Source organism: Tenebrio molitor, chromosome 7 (genome assembly GCF_963966145.1).
Source record: "Tenebrio molitor chromosome 7, icTenMoli1.1, whole genome shotgun sequence".
NCBI classification, from domain to species: domain Eukaryota; kingdom Metazoa; phylum Arthropoda; class Insecta; order Coleoptera; family Tenebrionidae; genus Tenebrio; species Tenebrio molitor.
In genome coordinates this window covers 9942591-9964506 of record NC_091052.1, presented here as the reverse complement: position 1 = coordinate 9964506, position 21916 = coordinate 9942591, and the positions used below count along the sequence as shown (strand labels likewise).

The following is a 21916-nucleotide window of genomic DNA, read 5'->3' as shown; positions in this document are numbered from 1 at the left end:
CGAGGCGCCGATTTGAATTTCCCTCGTTCCTTTGATTTTTGTGGTTGGTATCATTTGGTGGCGCAGGCAATCTTAGCGCAAAAACGAAAGTCCCGATCTTTTCACGTCATTGTTCATGGCGGTAGTCGGTATTTGTTGCTGAAGACGAATATCATTAAAAATAAGTCTCATCTTAACATTTTTGTAGTTAAAAGTTGTATAGTTCTACTTTAATCAAGCATGGCTGATAAAGTAAGTAGTAATTTTTGTTAATTTTTAGCTCTTTGATCTCATTTAACACTGTTTATGTTTTGAGTGGCATGTTCCAGTATTTGTCATTTTTGTGTATTGTTTTAGGCTGACGAACAAGTTAAGAAGAAGAGGACTTTCAAAAAGTTCACCTACAGAGGCGTTGACTTGGATCAACTGCTAGATTTGCCCAAGTAAATTCCTAACCTTAAAAGTTGCAGGTATTGATCTAAATGTTTTTGTTTATAGTGAGCAGCTTATGGAATTGATGCATTGCCGCGCCAGAAGGCGTTTCAGTCGAGGCTTGAAGCGTAAGCCCATGGCTCTAGTAAAAAAATTGCGCAAAGCTAAAAAAGAAGCTCCACCACTAGAAAAACCTGAGATAGTTAAGACTCACTTGCGTAATATGATCATTGTGCCTGAAATGGTGGGATCAATTGTTGGTGTCTACAATGGGAAAGCTTTTACTCAGGTTGAAATTAAACCTGAAATGATTGGACATTACCTTGGAGAGTTCTCTTTGACATATAAACCTGTAAAACATGGTAGACCTGGTATTGGTGCTACCCACAGTTCTAGGTTCATTCCTCTCAAGTAAATATCTTCTGTTATATTAATGTAAGTTCAACAATAAACTTATTTGAGAGAAAAACCAGTTGTTTTTTTTTTAATTTAGCCTTTATTTTAAATAATTTATGAAGATCTATTAACAGAAATCAATTGTACATTTTCCACAGGCAGTTATGTACTGAAAAAATTTAACTTAAATAAAATTACATATTTATAAAATACATCACATTAAAGAAAAAAAGGCTTCTTTTGAATGTCAAAACAATTCATTTTAATCAATTGCGCCATTGAAAACTAAGTCAATTGCTGCTTCCACATCACCAGAAGTTGCTTGCAAGGCTCTGATATTAACAGAATCATTTCTCAATCCAATTTCATGCATCTGTTGCAATTGTGGTTGCAATCTCCTTGTGATGGTTTCTAAACTCTCACCTTCACTTCTGTTTGGAGTAGCAGCACCTCCACCAAATGTGGAAGACCCTAAAGCTTGCTGAATTGCATTACTAAACATTTCATTTGTGATAACGTTGCCAGAAGAAGTAGGTGTTGAGGGCATTCCTGCACTATTAGTGTTAAAAGTGGTGTTAGTAGCATTGGCTATAGCTGCAGCCAATTGTGCTGCAGTAATAGCATTATAAGAAGTGTTCCTGCTTAATGGATGAGATTCTCTTATTGAAGTGTCCATTTCCTCATCATCTGAGAGTGCTTCAAGTGAGTAAGAGTATCCTGTGCTTGTACCAGCCTGAGATGAGTCAGCATTGGCTTGTTCCTCATGGATATGAGCAGCAATATAATTGGCAGCTTCAATCAAAGATGGATGTTTCTCAGCAACTCTGCGAACAGTATCTGGATCTGCCATGTGGACTATCAATTCTGGGTCTTGAATGATTGCAATAGCGGCGGGGTCTTCTGCAAGTCCTGGGGTCGCGGCGATTATTGTTTCAAGCACCTCAGGACGTGACAATCTCTACAAAACACTATTCTAGTCAATTTAATCAAACAATTATTGCATAATTACTTGTAAAGCCGCTCGGTAACCTGACGACAGAGTGAAAGCTCGAAACGCTACTACAAGTTGCTGCACTTCAGTCTCAGAGAGCGCTCTGCCTCTGGGGGCATTTTGCGGGAGATTTTTTTTCACTACGTGTATGGTTACGCCCGATTTGACCCCGTATGACGATAAAGAATGATCATCTTCCAACACGAGGCCGCAATAAACTAAATCTAATTGACAAACAAATCAATTAGAACAAAGAAAAGACACGTAACCTAACTTTTTTTTTGATGTGTCATTACTCACCAATTGCCACTCTCGGAGTGTTCAGTTTTTTGACAGCTTCATTTTTTAAGCTCTCTACTTTGCTGTCCAAGTCTACATTTTCGACTTTGTAGCTCTCGTATTGGAAAGAGTCCCAAATCCCTAACACAACACTCGCACCCGCCATTACTTTTAATTTTGAGACTTTAACTTTTAGTTATTTTGATTGTACACTGTTGGTCAACATGACGTTTAATGGGTTGCCTAAATTGAGGAAGACAGATGAATTATTAGTTCATAAAAATTTAAAAACTGAGGAACAAGGGGAACAACTTTGCCTAATATTAATCACATCTTAACACTCAAAACTCTTCCTTGCATTATTTTAATTAACAAATTAAATAATTCTAATGTTGGTAGGACTGATAAACATTGACGACTAGATTTTGCAACAAGTTTGAAAATTCCTTCTAGAAATGGCTGATTAGAATTATTGTTTTGTGTTTTTGTGTGAAAGTATTGCAACTTCGGTCGTAAAACTGTCCAAGCCCAGCAGTTAGGTAAGTTGCCAAAGGATTCATAACAGCGACAATAGTCTTTGTATTATTTTTGTATTCCTTGAACTCAATTTCTCATATCAAATCGTCTTTAATATGTTGCAAAATGGTGTTTATTTTTTAAAGGTGATTATTGCACCTTTTTTAATTGAAAAACGTTTTATGTTCGCACTTTCGTGTTAAAAATAGTTTGAAAAGTGTAGGTGAAGTGTTATTGTTCAAGATAAATTGAAAAACTGGTGCAGGTGAGTATTTGTTACGTCCCTTGTTCATTATTTTTCGTAACGGTTTCGCCTACTCTAATATATCCCCTTATTAGGGTATGTTTGGGTGTTGGTTGGATTTTCTCAGTCAGACCCAATTTAGAGTTCAGCCTTTATTAGACTTCCTTAGGAGAAGGGATCTTAAAGCTTATTGTCTCTCAGTTAAGAGCAAAATCATGTTTTTATTTTTACAATTTTATTCAGTGTTATGCTAATAATGCGACCTTTGAAAAACCCATATGTTACCCTTTTTTCAGAATAATTCCCCCATAACTTTACTTGTCACCCCAAGACTACGATAAATGCACAATTTATTCAAAATTATTTCACCACTACGTACGTTGTATTCTTCAGGTATTATTATTTCAATTTTTATTTACTGAACGACTAATTTCGGTACGAAATGGCCCTTTGAACAGATCATAAACGATTTTATGACTGCGTTAGGTATGAAAGGGTTAAATGAAACTTGAAGGAGTATACTCGGCACCATTAATCCTCTGATTATGATCTTGATAGCAGACCTACGCTATAATTTCAGATGAAAGGAGTGACGTTGGTTGACGACCCTTTAAAGGGCATCGAGTGGACATTATTTCGATCAAAATTCTCCTCTGATGTCTGTACGTATATCGCATCAAGTATGTTTAAACCCAGAGCATTTATTTTTTCAAGTTATCTTTCGAATAAAATTTTACGATGTAGTATTGAAATTTCTCATTTCAAGTTGCTCGACATCGAATTTTTGATAATAACCGAACTGAACATCTTGAGATAAAAATGCGTTATTCAATCATCCAAGTCATCTGATATTCGAACCGATGTTTCCGAGCGGATAATTAAATTTACGGAATGAATCAACTGTACTGGCGACCCTATAAATTTTTGCAAAGAGAAAAAGACTTTCGGGGAACTACATGTTTAATATTATCTCCCAGAAATGTGAATTGGCATTATTTATCTTTCCGTATGTGGGTTCATATTTACGTTTTTCTTCTTGAGAGTTCCCCTTATAAATCATTTTTTAGAGACTTCTTTGTCTACAATTCACTTGATGCAACAGTAGGTATTTACAAAAGGCACACGTATCACGAGTTAAAATATGCACATCATCTTAAGGGAAGGTTTTTTATATTCTTTTTTCAGTCGGCTAAGGACCCTCGTGAACTGTATGCAAAGCAGGACATAATCTTATTTCTGTAGCGTTATTCTTTAATGTACATTAGTGAGAACATGCGGACATCCCTCTGGAACAAATGTTATACCATTTCAACGCTACTTTGAAACGCAAACACTAAATACGTTGTCGAGTGGACACACTGCAAACTTTAATTTGCTCTGAAATTAAATACTTAACTAGCACACCTTGAGAATTCTACTGGGAAATTTATTTTTAATGAGACGATATTTTCGTAAAATTTAGCCCCTTTAGCTAAATCCGTTGTTGATATCGTGAGTGATTTTGACATGATCGACGTAACATCACTTCAATCATCTTTGAGTGGGAGGTACGGAATTTATTTTCTTCCCAACTCAATAAAAACTTTGAAAAATGTCTTGAATATTTAAAGACATCAGATTTTATTATGAAATCTGATATTTTGAAAAATCCCGAACTTGACTAACTTTAGGTAAATCGATTTTGTTAGTTTTCGTTTTAACTTGATTTCTTTCAAATCGGTGTACCGTAATGGACATTCCGTCACCGAAGTGGCTCTTTATTTTTCTATAAACTGATTAAACCGTTGCGGTTTTGAACTCAAATCAAATATGAAATTTTTCATGGGATAAATATTGCCCGAACGAGTGATGTCAGTGCAGTTTTACGTCAGCGTTAATTATGTATGATGGACCATGAATTTTGAAAATTTACATGTTAAACTCGACTTTATGCGAAATATTTTATCTACAAGCGAATCAATATTTCGTCGAGGAAAAGGTTTAGTACCCATCAAAAGTAGCTCGTTTCTTTTATTGCTTCCTCCAATAAAAAAAATATAGGCTGCCTAAGTCCCTAAGTGAGCTGTAAATGAATTTTCACTTTGCCATTGTGAAAGCTTGTGCAATGTGCACTTTGCGTTGCAACACGAAAATAAAGCATTGTTTCCGCTCATTCCGCTCGAAAGGAATTGATTGCATTTTTTAAGGATCGCCATTGTTGTGTGTATTTAAATTGTAAGTAATCAAAGAGAAAACGGGTTGAGTGTTGTTTACTGTGTTTGAAAGAGTCACAACTTAATTAATTTTATTTATTTGTTCTTTTCTGCCCATCAAACACTGTACTTTTTAACACATTATTTGCTTTGTAAAGAAAAACATTAATATTGAAACATTTATTCATTTTAACATTTCGCAAATATCAGGACCTTTAATGACCTCCGTTTTATTATTTACTTTTTGCGAGAACCATATCTTGTACTTCTAAAAAATGTTCCATAATTTTATTTGTATGAATTATTTATACTTTTATATCAACCCACTTAATTATGGATTAATTACAGAGGAGACACGAAATATTTCAGGTTATCTCTAAAGGTAGAATTTATAATATTGTTTTTTTAATGATTTTTGACGATTTCTACCAACTTTTTTTTAATTCTGTAAAGATAGAGATTAGGGCTCGAGATAGAACTAATAATAAATACAAATTTAATATTAAAATTCTTGATCTTTATTGTTGACCTAATTACTTTCGAGAGGATTACAAATGTTTATTAAAACCATAATGTGGCTGTTACGGCTCGAGCTCCAAGGAATACCCTTGCGACATATATTTTTTTATTACTTAATTATCTGCAATATGTACGTGCTCCTTGGAAAAATACCGGATACACGAGAGATTAATAAGATAATTTTGATTAAACTTGTTATATAAAAATGATTTTTTTTGTAATGGTTTCGAGTTGCGTCAGAACGATGTGGATATCTATTACCATTCGTCATAAAAGATGTCCACAGAGCCAGTAAAATTTTCATTGCTTGGGTGTAAGAGTATGTATAATGTTACATTACACAATGCGAGGTGAGTTATTTCACAATTCCCAAATGTAACATAAAGCACATACATACCTACACATACCCATTCTCTTGGCTTCTGGCTTTCAAGTTAATGGTAATAAAAATGGAATAGATAAACATAACATTTCACATTTTGTTATCGATTTTCCATTTGTTACGATCAAATTCATTTTGTTTCCGTTTTAATTAGACGTTTTGTTTTGACGGAGCTTTGAAGTTTGTGTAAATTACATCGTGTTGAAGAGGCGTCGGCGAATATTTGAGTTTGCGAAGTTATTTCTTTGAGAAGATTCATATGCAAAGTCAGAACTCGATTTCGTACAATTTAAACTTGAGACGCACCTGAATAATAGGATTAACGTGTGAGCACATTTGTTTAGTCTGCATCTAGTTATAGGCCATAAGTTATTCACGAGGCAGAAAATGAAAAGCGAAAAAACCACTCGACCTGAAAGTCTAATAAAACGTTCACTTAATTTGAAATATGAAAGTCATGGAGTAAGTTGGATGTTCTACAATATGTCATCAACTCCTTATTCGGAGACTGCCGACGGTATGACATATGAATATGGGCGTTACACATGACGTTTAGGGGTGCCAGGTCATTTTTATGAGCAAGTTGGGCCTGATAATGTCGCCGAGAATAAGAACACTTTGTCATTTTCTCGCAGCAACTACTCAGCGAAGCCTGGCTCAATGGCTAAAAACTTTTTATTGTAACTAAATGGAAGTGCACGCGAGTTTCTTCAAACGAACGCCATCCACTGGCAACTTTTTGGTGACTTTTTATTGGATTTACTACGGCGAAACATGTAAGGGCATCGTCGGTATTAAAAAACTCATTCATCATCTGGATCGCATGATGCTTCCACCTACGCAGTGATTTTGAAAAGTATTCAAGCTGCACGTTCAGCGGAGAGAAATTGTACCATAATTTATATGTACATTTCGCTCTAGTGAAGTGAATCAAAAATTGCTGCTTTATTCATAACATTAATTAAAGAAAGATAAATATTTGAAATAGTAGAAATGGTGGATGCGCCACGAAATATTTTACAGAGTTATGCTGATATTTCTTTTGTTATATGAACGACTGAAATAAAATCGTAAGTCTCATGTCCCTAATATGTAGATTGCACCGAAACTGTAAACTAAAATCTTGCAAATAAAAAATGGGAAAATGTATTTTCAAGTTACGATTTATTATGATCGTAATAGTACATTGTACAACCAGTTATGAAAGTCATACTTATTTTCATCAATTTGCAGTTAAGCAAATGAGTAAAAAAAAGAGACTTTCATAAAGTATAGTACACGACATTTTTTTTACATATTGTTGTAAATTGAGAAATTTGCTGGTAGCTGAAGAACCTGCAGAGGAAGTTGAAGCACAGAAAACTATATATCAAGCAGTTCCAAGTACATCTGGACAACCGAATTGCCAAATCATTATAAATATTATTAATAATAAGTAATAGAAATACATAATATGTAATTAATTGAATAAAATGATTTTAAAAAGTACAGGGTTATTATAAATGAAGCAGACCATGCCCATGTTATGAAAATTTTGCCGCTTGTCTCTGTCACTGTCATGTTTTAGGTGAAAAGTGCGGTGATGAGAATTTTATTTATTTTTTTTAAATTAACGATTGAATCGAAAAATATTGAGTTGTTTTGCACCCAATTTAACTCCTGCGTATGAACGGTGTGTACTCACTTATTCACACCATTTTGATGTTTTTTATATGGAGCGGCAACTATAAATTTTACATTTAGTTTTTACGCCTACTTGGACTACAATAATTTATAATAACCCTGTACTACTTTCATTACGATTTTTCGTTAAAAAAAGTCAACTTTCATAATCAATATGCAAAAAAATTTCTTTTTTTTTGTAATAAATTTTTAGTAATAAATCACTTTCTGAAGGAACTCTTTTATTTAGCAGCAACTTACTCGAAGAAAGACCAATTTCTGCTGTTCTTAAAAAAAAACAGTAGTTGTTATTCGAAAAATTTCATATCCTACAGCTTTTTACCTCATGCTCCACAATAAACAAGAGTAAGTCTTTTGAAATAACCATCTTACATTCCTGATTTAGTACAATGGGGTGTCTCTTAGTTTATCAGATTAAAAGACAAGTTTAAGTTCTAATCAAGCCATTGAAAGTTTTAATAATGTTGTTTTTGAACTAAGTCTAAAACAAGGGAAGTTTTGTTTAGATAATCGGTTCCATCGAAGAGAAATATATTGAATAAATTTTATTTTTATAAAGAAGCACCTTTTTTTTTAAACAAGATTTATTACGTAAAATTCTAGCAATTGTGGACTCCCTTGGAAACTTAGAAAATGTTTCTAATTGGTTATATTTGAGTGCATCAAATATTTTGGAGCTTTATCGATAACATTAATAATGAAAATTATTAATTTATGAATTGAATGTTTGGTTTTATTGCCGATAGGTGAACGTTTTGCAATACAATACAAAGCAATCGAACAAAACCCATTTAGTTATTGTTGACTAAAATCAGCATGAAAATAAATGTTTTGAGTGTGTAATAACTTTTTTAGAATTTGCGTCTCTAATAGGTCTATTATTGTATTCAATTTGGAGTGGTTTATGGCTATCTATTAAAGCACTCGTGGTTTAATAGATTTCTAAGAAAATTTTTATCAATATTTCAGTGTATTATTGTCATTTACACCAAAAAACTTCCAATATTAATGTTCAAACTCTACTTTTTAACAACCGTTACCTTGAATTACCAATTAATACAAAATTCCCTAGAATTTAAAAATTTAATTTCTTTATTTAAACATAAAGAACTCGTTTTTTAAGGGCATTGGCACACTCGTCCCATAGAAAACTTCCCTACGGGTCGATTTCTACACCCGGGACTCGTGCGCCAAATCAACCCTTATAAAACTCGTTCTTCAATATACTATATATTAAATCAGTTGCTAAATAGAATTTTGTCAACAGCTACCTCATGTACAGTTTATTTGATTACTAAAATAAAATGTAAATAAAAACATTACCAATTAATTTAATTCTCACTCCATAGAGGTTGTAGTTGACTTAATTTTATTATTAGCATTAATGACGTTTCAAATTTATTTATATTTTTCCAATGTAAAAAATGGAGTAACGTCAAAGGTTCCGAATAAAGTTAATTGCAATTTGAGAAGAGCAATAAAGAAGTTGTTTTTTCCACGTTGTTTATCAAACTTATAAACCATAACATTATCTTTATCCCGTGATGCATACAAATTCATCGCGGCCATTATTTTGATTTACAACATAAAGATAATATAGTTTTTCAGTAGAAAGCGTACCTTTTACCATATTCGCATAACTTTTCTCTAACTTAATTCGTTTATCTTTGGCCTGTCATCGTAAGAGCGGAAATTCTAAAATGTAGTCTTATTAAGAAAGACGCAAAAAACGAGATTAACTTTCAATGGCGGAAGATTTCCCTCCTATCTAAAATTCCCTTTAAAATTATCCCCGCGCGATGACTAAATTAAGAATATCTACTTCGTGACGCGGTACAGATAAATATCTCTAAAAAATGTTTATTTTCGAACTGTAATCCTTCCCATCGTGATTAAAATATGTCGTTGTGTTAACGCGTTTCAAAGCAAATTAGCGGAAATGACGAAAAAACAAATTTTGTCGAACTCATTGAATTATTGAACAAACCCCGGAACAGGCGCACGCCAATCAAACTTGTTTGAGAGGAGTAATTTAATAACGGCCATTATCGATAACATTTTTACAAAATTTTGTATGAAAAATCGTATTTCAGCAAGTCGGCTCGTTATTTAAAACGAATTACGAGAATCTCGCAAGGCAACACGAAGATGTCAAAGAGATTTAACGTAGTTTTGTTACAATTTATTGACAAAATGAACTTTACGGGAGCGTCCGTAATAACTAAGAGTGGAGGGTTTTAGGTGCAGTATACGTCAAAGTAAAGCGATTTATTCAAGCACAAGAAAAAATGAATCGAAGTATAAAATATAAATGATACAGTGCATGTTGGGGTGAAGTTTGAGCAAGTTTGTCCCGCAACTTGCTATATATGAGGAAGTTTTATGAAGTCTAAAAATCTCTTTTAAACTTCCACCCGGTCGTAACTCGCTCGGTAAAAAAGTGTCTAATAATTTCCTGTCTTTTAACACATTATAACTTTTAATAGTAAGCTGTTATGTAAATAAAAGAGTTATCTTTAAGTTCTCGGTGGAGAATAATTCAACTTTTTATAATGGTAGGGAAAAATCCCGAATTTGATGTTTTCTTCCGTCTTATCTGTTGAAACTTGAGCGAACTATGTGATCCCATCATACCCTTAACTCCGTTAATAGCACGTAGTTAGTGAAATATTCATTCGCAATTTTCCGACACTTTTATTTGACGTTTTTAAGTTTGTGGCCTTATAAAGTTTACGAACTCGATAAAAGCCGAGCTAATATTTTCGCCGGAGAAAAATTAAGTCGCTCATAAGGTTAATTAGATCAGCAAGTTGCTCTTTATTATCACATCACGAAATGAAACCCATAATTGGTACAGTCATCACTTTGACCGAAGTTGTGTGTTATCGGGAGTTGATGGTGTTGCGAAGCTACTTATTTTATAATGCTTCCCTTATGTATGCATGCATATGTTTGGCAGACCCCAAATACTCACTTGAATATTCATGTTAGTGCACTCACACGTAGTGTGTAAAGTTTAACAAGGGCCTGGGAAATTCAAGGGACAGCATTTTCAGATTTGCATCATAAAGAGGGTTCGCAATTCCTAACTAAAGCAATTTTTTCCAATCACAAATCCTAGTTATAACGGTCCCCAAATCAAAACTTTAGTTGAGGGTCGGGTCTAATGCGACATTTTGTTGTAAACTGAAACAATCAATCGGTTTGACGGAATGAATTGTTGAATTGTTATTTTGGTGTTTTCTTTGATATATTTTTTTTAGAATAAAAATAACATTGTTGAAGCTTGTAATTATTGCGGCATTAAAATTTGCTAAATTGGTTTTATTATGAAAATGGTGGCGGAAATTTAATTTCGCCTAATTAATATATTACAGTACCTGCAAATTTGCATTCAACTTGAGCCAGACGTGTTAATTAAAGATATTATTTTTTATTTCTGGGGGAACCCCGGTGGAATTAAATTAATTCGCCTCGGGCCACAATAAAGTTTCGTAATAACGCGGTGATTAAGGTTTTTCCAGATTTAAAAAGCGTTTATTCCGTTTTCGGGTTCGATACTTAAAAAAGTAATGTATTTTTAGAGTAAAAAATGTTAAGCCGTGCGTTTTTGCGGCATTGACGGGGCAAGGATTCGTCTCGGATTAGGATTATCGGTAATATCCGTTCCGTATCGACAGTACAAATGTTATGAAACGTCATAAAAACTTGAGCCGAGGATTTAATATTCAGGTCGTTCCCTTAGTTATATTTTCAAGTTAGATGATCACGTGCCTCAGGTCATCTCGACATCGCATTTCCGGAGCTGACCGGAATTGTGACCCGGACTCAGCTCTCCGGAGCAGTGCGTGAGTGAGGTATGACGTCATTAGTCCCCCTAGCTATTATGCAGCACTCAGTATTCGACTGTGCTACTTACCAATTCACTAACCGCAAATTATATTTCAGTTCTAGTTGATAATGCGCCGCAGGAAATCGTTATTTCGGGTCGTTTCGGATTTTAGTAATGGGTTTGTTGCTTCGGTGATCATATTTAACGCGTTCTGTTTGAGATTTTTTTTATTAGGCATTAAAAAAGAGTTAATGGTGTTTTGGGGTGTTTCAGGGATACTTAGGGCGGGAATTTCGCCGAAAGTTCGGGTGCATAGTAGTAAAATTAAATACTATATCATTCGTTGGTAACTTTTTAATATATTGTAAAAGTGGCGGAATTTATGGTAGGAAGTAAAGTTCGTTGGCGGTCTCCGTCTGACAACTCTGACCCGCATAATTTCGTCTTTCTCTTGTAAAAAGGAAAGGTAATCAGTGAAATGGCTTACTCTTCACATCCATCCCCTTTCAGCTTGGATATTGAGGCGGTTATCTTTATCTATCTCACGGTAAATTGCCTGTCATCGTTCTAACATTGCAGAACACTTCATTTTGACGTCAAACTTTAGATTGAGCGACTCAAAAACTTTGTCTCTCTGTGCTTTTTCAACTTCAACATTTACCAACTTACTTTATCTCTTGAAACAATGATGTTCGCATTACCGAAACCGAGTTATAACTTTTATACGCTATGCCTATAATAAGAAAGAAAATATAATTAAATCGTGCAAACTTCACAGAGATTTCTTAACAAAACAAAAAACAAAGCGCCAACTTTATCGCCGTTATTGCTAAGGAAATGCAGGAACATCGGTCTCGAGGGTACCTTCTAAATAATTAAAATTTGATCGTTCCGAATTGGATTTGATGGTGTGTGTGTGTGTGTGTATGTCTCTGTGTGTGTATCTGTGGTGCTGCATAAAGAAACGTGTCGAAACACTTTCCGGAATAATGGAATGTCAATAGTCAAACAAAAAAAAATGAAATAAACGACCTCGGAGACCTGCATTGGTATTCAATCCTAGCCGTTACACCACTAGAGTCACCTCGGGGGAGAAACAAGTCGAAACAAGCCCACGTTTGACCCATGCATCCCTTATTTCAACACCCCCCATTGTTTTCCTTGTCGTCCTTCATTTGTTATATAAACACTAGAATCCGCAGAGCGAAAAATCAACTCTAAAAGACATTGTTATAAAACGGAAGAGACTCGGATGTCCATCGATTGTTTGTTCATTTTCGCATAACACACCTTCACTCGGGGGAAACTTACCCTTTTATCGAGAAGAGGTTGTTAGAAGTTTTCTCGAGACCATTCCGAAAACCCAGATGATTAATAAATCTGATATTAATTGAGACGAAACTTACAGTTTCAATACGTACAGAGAATATTGCGTTTCGAAACTTTCCTTATAAATATTTGAACTTCAAACAGCATTTCCGGTTAAGTTTTAATGTAAGAAGTTTAACTAGTTCCACCGCCTATTTTGTATTGTAAAAATTATATATTGCACCGATGCCAAAGTTTTAATAATTTTATGTGAACTTTCTCTCTCTCTTCATTCATCGGTCTTGTGTAACGATTTGAAAATCGGAAACCAATTTGTATGTTCAATCTATTTATTAATAGAGGGTGAACGATTTTAATCAGTTATTCCGCATGGAGATAATTAATCACAATTAAATTAGTTGTTACAGTAATGTAATCATCTTGCAAATAGTTTTCGTTTGTTGTTGTTATTAAATAATGTTTTTATTGGAAATTAATTAAACATTTGAATCAATCGTAATGAACGGTTACGGTTGTTGTTAGTTCGGAAAGGAACGGCGGATTTAATTATTTTGTCTTTCTGTGACGCTTTGAAGGGTCGTTTTATTCGATACTCTTTATTGTTACGCACTGATAAATCGCGCAATTTATTGCTAATTAAAACGTGAAAGGTCATTATTAATAATTAACGATCTGTATAAATTTTGTTTTTAGATGATTGAACCGAAAATAAGCGAAGGACGAGGAAAAGCCGTGGAAAGCGCTGTATCGCGACGGAACGATAAATCGATCAGAAAAAGTCAACAAAACGTCAATCTTAAATTTGAGAATTTCGTGAGTTTCAGTCTGATATACGCATTTTGCCTACGGATTCGAAGATTTACCGCTCTCTTTACCCGATTTAGATTATGTAATTATTTACATTCCAATAGAAAGCAATCTCTGCGATTGAATGTAAAGCAATCGTGTTACCGTTTACTCACCGCATTCCTTTGATCCAGCCGCAGACATGAGATAAATAAGAAATGAGGCGCACCGAAATAATATAGAAAAAACATGTTTACGAATGCTTTATCTCAACACCAGATAAATAATTAGGATCGTTAAATTTGGTGGATGCGCCGGGTTTTTAATTTATTCACAGTGAAGATATAAACACTTTCCCTTGGGCGAAACGATTTAGGTTTATGGTTTTTCATTTTAAAACATGTTCGGAGAAACGTCGGCGATTTCGGTGTTTATGGTCCATTTTCACTTTTTTAGCGGTGTCCTTGTTCGATTCCCAATAGAGTTTTATAAGCCATTCGAAACAATAAATAAAACTTTGCTCCTATAGAGCGGCGCGATATCGCAGGACGTTCGGGCCAATGCAGTTTGCAAGGATATTTCAGTTTCGATCCCCACAAAATAACTTGAGCGCCGAGAGAGTTAATTTTTATGTAGAAAACCACCAATTTAAATATTTATAGAGTGCGTAAGTATTTGATGGGAGACAAGTTAACTCGCAATCACAGCAAATAGGAGTTGGTCGGGAGTTGTTAATTAAGGCAATAAAACTGTAAACTATTTCGGCCGTAAGATATTTTAGCTTGATTAAAAACTCGACCCGAACAAAGTTAATAAAAGCTTGCAACGCAAAGAACAAGAGTGAAATATAGCCAACAAAATAAATTTCAAAAATAATTATGTAAATGCTCAAAAGTTTACCTCGCGCTGGGAATAGGGCACTAAAACAAAAATTACAAAAATAAAATTCCACCCCGAAACGTTTAACAAACTACATAAAAATGTCATTAACTTCGACGTTTTGCGTTATTAAGGAAGTTCCAGACCTTCATATAGGAGGAAGTTTTATGTCTGAACTCTCTATATGCGGACTGTTTTAAATCACAGTTTCTTTCCCATCATGCAATATGAGGAGGTCACATTTTAGATATTACCGCTCCAGTAACACAGCCAAACTTTCATATGGATAAGGGGGCACCAGTACGTTCTTTTATGCGAATGCATTCAAACAGATTACGACAGATGGATGTAAACGAGCTGGTTTTTCATTTCCCTTCATTCGGAAATAGAGGAGTTTGTTAAATAGAAGCACGGTTTAGCTTGAAGTGATGAGGTATTTTTTTAAACTCCGCACTAACGATTTGTGATAAATTCGTCCGGCAGCTGTGGGAGTTGCGTAAAATTGTTGGAAGTTGTGCCGTCATTAGGTTAATGTAGTGCAAGGTTTGCGTAAGGAAACTGTTTTATTCAGAAGACTGTCGACCGTTTTACAGAGAGTGAACATTTCCTCACACATCAACTCTTTTCGAATTTTCCGACAGCAATAGATCATGGAGTACATCATGGAAATGGCAGATTACAGACACATACGCAACATACAGACACAGACACACATCTCCGGATCTCTAAAGCTTCTATTTCAATCGGCAAAGATGACGTGGGTTCATTTTTAGAACGGGAATCGTAAAAGTAAAATTGTATCCAATAAATTCTGAGAAAATTGAAAATTCAGAAGTGCAGAACATCATACTTGAGCTGATTTCTCTTCTTTAGAATCCATAATTTTATATTATTTTGTTCTCAGCGCCAGACCTCTCTGTTTTCTGCCGGCATACGTTAACTTTATATTCGTTGTGTTTTCATATAAATGTAGGAAACTCGTTTGGAAGTTTTCTTCAGCACACATGATTTAAAGTGTCCCCACATTACACGACTTGGAAACTCCGGCAAAACGTTGCAGATAGACGACATCGCAACAGTTGCTGCACCGACACAGAAATCAGAGCAATCGGCAACGTTTCAATTCAGATAATGATGAATCGAATATCGACCGCGAAAATTCCCAAAAGCAGATTATTTTTTTGTTACGTTATTTTTATTTTCCCAATAAAAACAAATCCCAGCGTGCAACGAAAATATTGTCCCGGTGTTGTCTGCGGACTATGAAATGCGTATATCCAGCTCGATGTTATTTCAATGATCCTGCTTCTGTTTATTTCCTCTTTGGAAATCCAGCGAGTAACATCGGGATTACCATGGCAGGATTCAAGTCCGCCTTATGCGTGTATCGTTCGTGCTACAGTGCTTTTATGCTTATTTCATAAAGTTTGGAGCTTTAAGCTAGGTCAACTTTTCTAACTGCACAACTCGCTTAATTCTGTGTAGACGTTTCTAGAGTAGTGCCAACATTTCCGTTCTTATTTCGCGGTGTTGCGACGCCACGTCATGTTTTCCACCGGAACAAATCAGAATAAAATTTCGGCCATACCATCGATCAAACGAAAAGGAACAAATTCATAAATTAATGCCGATCGAACGTGCATTTGAAATTTTAATAACGGCCCGATAAAGACGAATTTATTTCGCCATTGACGGTGTCTCATCTGTCCATTAATTGGCCAATCAGTCGGGAGTTCGATGCTGTTAATTAGGCACTTACCCGAAGCTGAGTTAAAGCTTTTATTATATCTTGGGCAGATGGGACAATTTCCGACAAACCTCGTTTTCGAAATGTGCCAGACTCGGGGTAAAATCTGAAAGACGTGAGACGCATCTCGAACAGTACACAGCTAAAATTGGCTAAGTTTAAAGCAACTCTTGCGTAATAATTAACTAAGGTCTCTTTACTTGTACTGCTACCCAATTATACAAGACAAAGTCTACAAAAATACACCACCAATTATATCTAATTAGTCGTCTTTTGTGATAAGACTCAACTCCTGAAAGCCAACTGAAAAAATAACGACGCTTTTATGGGAATTTTATAATTTTTTTTATTACCTGTTCGTAAAAAGACACTTCTAATTAATTAAATTAGAAGTCCATTCTATACCACCTTTAAAAAGAGATCAGCGCGAAACGAAGGATCCTCTTAAAAATTTACTATAACGTTTTAATTTGTTTAATAACTTTGACCCGTCGAGGAAGCGTTTTTGATTATGTAAACTTAAATAAGACCGAGCTCGGCACTCTTCATAATTATTAAGTTTTTGTTTGTCGGTGATGCAGAATGTCTTCTAAATGTTTCTATCGAATATGGTAATCAGGTACATTGCACGGTTAAATTTATGCAAGAAGTGAGAATGAAATACGCGATCACGTTCACACTTATTTTATTTTGCGTTTGTGACAGTTTATTAGTGCCAGAACTCACTGCCTTATACCTCCAGGTAATCCTCATGTATTTCAGTTAGCAAAAAAAAAAGGAAACGAGGGTTTTCTTTCCGCTATTTTCGGCATTCGTGATCGTTTAGTCTCCTAATATACCAAATTATGATCTCGGCTGAGCTCAAGAAATTGAAACAAGTTTTAATACGTTTTTGAGTTTGTTCCAGATATTCGGTGAAACGCTGCGACTGGAAAAACAAGTAAGTAGCTTCTCATTTTTTCAAGATGGCAATGATTAGTTTCGAAATATGATAGTTATGGGGTCGTAACGTCTTCACTTACCATGATTCAAATTTCGTCCCGGGATAAGAATGTAATCTTAATATTGGAATTTCTTTATATGTAGCAATAAATATCTCACTTTGGTGTCGTAAAAGTTGACGACAATGGTTTGAGGGGGAATTTTATAAGACAGAAGTTCGGGGTTTGGAAACAAAACGAGAAATGAAAGAGGATAAGAAGCAGAACACGAGGTCGAACTGTAAATTCAGAGTGGAAAAGAAATTTTATTGGGGTTGGTGTTATGCGATCACCCCACTCCTTGAAGTTTGTTTTTCAAGTCCGGTTATATTTTTTTATGAAACATTCATTCTTTCGAGTGTTTTACGTGACTTTTTTTTTTAATTAAAAAATAATCAAGCTCGCATTACGCTTTGTACAAATTTCATTTGATCATTTGTTTTTGATTAATTAAAACTCCGTTAATTAACGAAAATTCTGTATTCGCGTACGATTCCAATTAGATTTTCATAATTTTTCCAATGCAGAAACCCACAACATTTTGTTTCATCACATCGTAAACACACAAATTCGGTCGTTAAATATTTTTATCGTGTAATAACATAAGTTTAGGATTAAGCAGATTTTCATTTTACACATTAATCTCCATAAAAAGGTATTCATTAGTGTTGCCAGTAAAACCTGCCGCTTATAATTGGCATCGTTAAAAATTTTATAAGACAATCGTGAAGCAATACATTTTTTGAGCGTAAGATTTAAACCATCACTTCTGTTCACCGTAAACAAGGTATATTTAAGGGAATCATGTATGCAGCTTTCCGTCGTAAATTCCCAAAGCTGTCCCCGAAAGGAGTAAGAGCCATCAACAAAGCCACCGGAAAGTAATTCGGCGAGTTTAATAATGCACCTTCGACGTGGTCTTATTTTTGAGCCCGTTGCCGATGAATTCAATTAAAAGTGATCTATGTAAGTCTTCTCCGAGTAGTAATATTGCGCAAAGAGTCTAGCCTAGATAAGATCATTGGAAATTCAAAGGATGTATCAGGACGACACGGTCTGCAAGAGGCAAGAAAATCAAAACGAAGCTTCTTCAGCTAGGTCGGAGAAATTGTGTATTGTTGTCGGCGACCCGGATCTCTTTGAGGAATAAGCTGCCTTCTGTGTGAACTGATGTCTTTTGCTCGAGCTCTTGAGTTGGAATTTATGTCGCAATATACATAACTTGTATTTACTCGAATTGTATCACGGCCAAGATCACAATTTCCAATGGGACTAACGTTATCTGTTTGAGAATCGCCCGAAAAATGTTGGATCGACACGTTTCCGGAGATATATAATTGGCTATCAGTTGGACGAGTCGTTATTAATGTCGCCCATATATGGAAGGGTTAGTTGAGAAATACGGGCTATAATTTTTACGGCGGCTAAGTGTCCAAAATTGACGTCATAAATAACAGCCCAGCTTTCTGCATATAAGTGGATGGATATTAATTCCAACAAACTGGACCGCTTTTATAAGAGATTCTTTTGTTTCATTAAAACGTGCCCATCTAATTACCCGCGATTCAGCTGGTGCGTGATTTGGCTATTCCCTTCATTACATGGAAGATTCATTTGAAGCTTGGCTTCATGAATTAATAATACTTTTATCTACTTTAAATTGCCATCATTTCCACATAATGAGATCTGAATTTCCTATCTCAGCATCCGGCAAAAAACGATCCCACTAATAATTTAATTAAAACCACCGGAATAGATTTTTACACTCTATTTTTGCGTTTATGGATACTAAATTGTTATTCATTAGCGATTACTTACTCGCTTCAAGAGTTGCCAAATTTTACGGCAGCTTAACATTTACAAGAGTTTATAGTAGAACTAGGTACTTAAGAAAACTTTTAAACTTTATGATTACTTTGTATTTCGTCTAAAAACATCTTGTTTTAAAGATGAAAACGTCGAGAGAAAAAAAAATCCAGCTCCACTAGTGCAACGTCAAAGTTTCTTTAATAGTTTCGCATTTGCTGTGCAGCTAATGAGTTTTATTTGGAGTCGTTCAAGTTGCACCCTTTGAGTAAACTATTTACCGTTTATTTTGAGTTTATAATTTGTGTTAAAACTTAATAACAAACTGTTGCAAACTGCTGTATTATTAAGGAAAGTCGAGAAGGCGGCTCTCAAAGAGCCGATATAATTTTGACGGGGAATTCGTTTTTAAGGTTCATATATCAGTTCTTCCTAAATGATCAAAGTTCCACCGAGTCGGTTGGCGTAATTTATGTTTTTTGGTTATCTATTCAGTTACACGGGAATAATTTAAGTTGGAGTGCGGTGGCAAGTGAGTAAATGTGTTCCCAAACCTTTTATGTTTACATTAGTTATCTCTAATCGGTTTAATACTTGTACCTCGAGCCATTAGAGTGTAGGGTCGGAATCATGTTTGTTTAAAATCTCAGCATCACGAAAGAGTAATAATAATAATCGTTAGGTAAGTTCTGTAGACTCCATGCAGTTGCAAACTCCTACCGCATTTCCAACACCTGTTCACGCCGAAGGAATCGATTTATTGCTCATCCGAGCAACAACGGAACCTCTCTTTTATTTAATAACGATATCCACGGAACAGCGAATTTATGTCACATCGCTTTATGTTAAACAGCATCTTTTGGTAAATTTGCCCTGAAATAGAATGTTATACGCGAAATGAGGATTTTATGGCACACGAGAATAACAAACTTCTCAACATGGCAAATAAGGCTCGTTTTATTAAACTGATTATTCGCGACTCGACGATTATTTATTTTGTGTGCAACCGTACGCGAAATGAGCACTTCGCGTGCGTACAACAGGCCGCGAAATTGAATTTCGCAGCCGTTACCTTGACGACGGCCGTAAAAGTAAAAATCATTTTTATATTTATTTATTATTACAATTACAACATATCTATCTGCATATTTCTGGTGTAATCTTACAAAATCTGGATTGGTTACAGTTAAAGTTTGATTTTGTGTCAGGCACGGCCACTATTAGTACAGAATTTTCATCCGGTTTGAAATTTCCGCCAATTTCAAATGAGACAGCCGCATGAGGTTGAGGAGTCGATAAGAAAGATTCCCATTATCGATCTATCATCTATACGAAACATACACATGTGAATTAGGTTAATTTTGGTTAATTTTTCATCGGTCAAAAAGAGAAATATCTCGTAACATTTCCTGAATGTCATCAACAGACATTTTGGTTTATTTGTGTCTTTGCACGGCTCCTGATATTTCCACGATTAAAATAACCTAAAAAGAAGCAGATGATACAACCTAGCATAACAGAATTTAACATTTACCTTCCACAATAAATATATTCCAATAAATAGGTAAGCCAGTACAACATTATCCGACACGGTTTTCACATTCTTCTTGTTACATCATTCTCAAAGTCACTGTAACATTTTTCATATTGCCGTTTCGATTTTTCAGGTTTCAAATGTGACACTGCACGATTTATAATATTTTTTTAACTCTGGATGAGTACACGGAACTGAAACATCGTAATTTTCTTCGGACATTTTTCAAATTTTTCTCAAAGTGAAGAGGTTGTCTTGTCTCGGCCGCAAAGCGGCCTTGACGACAATTTTCCTCTCGGTTCGTCAAAGTACGATTTCGCATCCTTGGTATACAAATAATTATACTTCTCAATTTTATTCGACTGCTGTCGTTACAAATGGAACGTCGAGAGAGAACGAGGATAATTATTCTCCTCGTTACTGTCTTATTACCTGCATCAATTTAGGCTTATCGTGGTGAAAGTTTAAACAATGTTAGTGAGATTAGGGGAGTTTCCTTGTTCACAACAGTTCTTAGTTTCACAACCGACACAAGAAAATTGTATTTGTGTCGTCGCAAAATAGAGAAAAATGCCTCGAGAACATGCCTCATCGCAAGTTGGATTCAGTGCCGATTACAAATGTAGCAATGCAGTGTATCTAAGAGGAATTACTGTAATCCGGGTGCAATAACTGATATCAAACTGTCTGCAGGTAAGCATTCGATTCCTGCTGCATTGTAAATTCAACTATAAGACGGTTTTATTGCCCGGGAATAGTTTCTTGATTGAAATTCCGGTCGATAAATGTCATAGTTGTGGTATGAGCAAGAATTTTAGTTATTGGCTTTCGCAATCGTTATCGGGCGACTTTCGCATACGACAAATACTTGGCACAAACAAATAACAATTTGCGTACGCCCCTACAAACAAAAACAAAAAAAAAACTAAGTGAATTTTCAATAACGGAGTTAGTCAACGGTGAAATCATGTTATTGTTCATTGATTCGACGAGCAAATATGACACATTCGGAGCTGTTTTGAAACTCGACAATGAAAACCTGTTTCCATTGCAAAAACTCGACTATAAACTGACATATTCTTTGACATTTGTGACATATTATTTGAAATGAAATACAGGAAATTGTTAATTGTGGTGTATTTTCGACGAGTGTTTATTTTTGTAAGGATGCAGCTGCAGCAGCTTTGCTCGTCATTAGAAATTGGTAAGAACTGCTATGTGAGCGCACCTGCAACTGTTCAATTAAAGAATTGAACTGCCGAAGATGCCGTTAAATTCTTATTAAGCCATCACGTTACGTTTCGTTCAGAGTGCAAAATCAAATCTTTTTAAAAGCACAAATGTTTCAACAGCAAATTCAAGAATGCAGTTTCAGTGTGTACTACTGGAAACAAAATAAAAAGTGCTTGA

The 21916-nt window shown here is 35.1% G+C and overlaps 3 protein-coding genes across 5 annotated transcripts in view; 2 read left to right on the top strand and 1 right to left on the bottom strand.

Moving 5' to 3' along the window:
• Positions 1–70: 70 nt before the first annotated feature.
• Positions 71–880, top strand: RpS15 (ribosomal protein S15). Its single transcript, XM_069053430.1, has 3 exons — positions 71–231; positions 337–422; positions 478–880. Exons 1-3 carry the CDS (start codon positions 220–222, stop codon positions 824–826), a joined length of 447 nt encoding a protein of 148 aa, XP_068909531.1. The 5' UTR covers positions 71–219; the 3' UTR covers positions 827–880.
• LOC138134858 (ubiquitin-like protein 7) lies at positions 99–2275 on the bottom strand. The gene is made up of 3 exons (XM_069053422.1): positions 2099–2275; positions 1817–2022; positions 99–1765 (listed from the first exon to the last, which is right to left on the bottom strand). Exons 1-3 carry the CDS (start codon positions 2241–2243, stop codon positions 1070–1072), a joined length of 1047 nt encoding a protein of 348 aa, XP_068909523.1. The 5' UTR covers positions 2244–2275; the 3' UTR covers positions 99–1069.
• A 62-nt stretch (positions 2276–2337) lies between these two features.
• The window catches only part of dpr7 (defective proboscis extension response 7), a 164174-nt gene continuing 144595 nt past the window's right edge, over positions 2338–21916 (top strand). The window contains exons 1-2 of one of the 3 annotated variants that reach the window (XM_069053428.1): positions 2338–2616; positions 17094–17126. Coding sequence is in view for 2 of the 3 variants with exons in the window: in XM_069053424.1 (XP_068909525.1) it covers positions 21614–21710 (97 nt within the window). In the remaining variant the exon portion in view is untranslated. Of the gene's footprint in view, positions 2617–17093; positions 17127–21502; positions 21711–21916 lie in introns of those variants that run through there. The other 2 variants (XM_069053424.1, XM_069053425.1) reach the window with 2 other exon arrangements.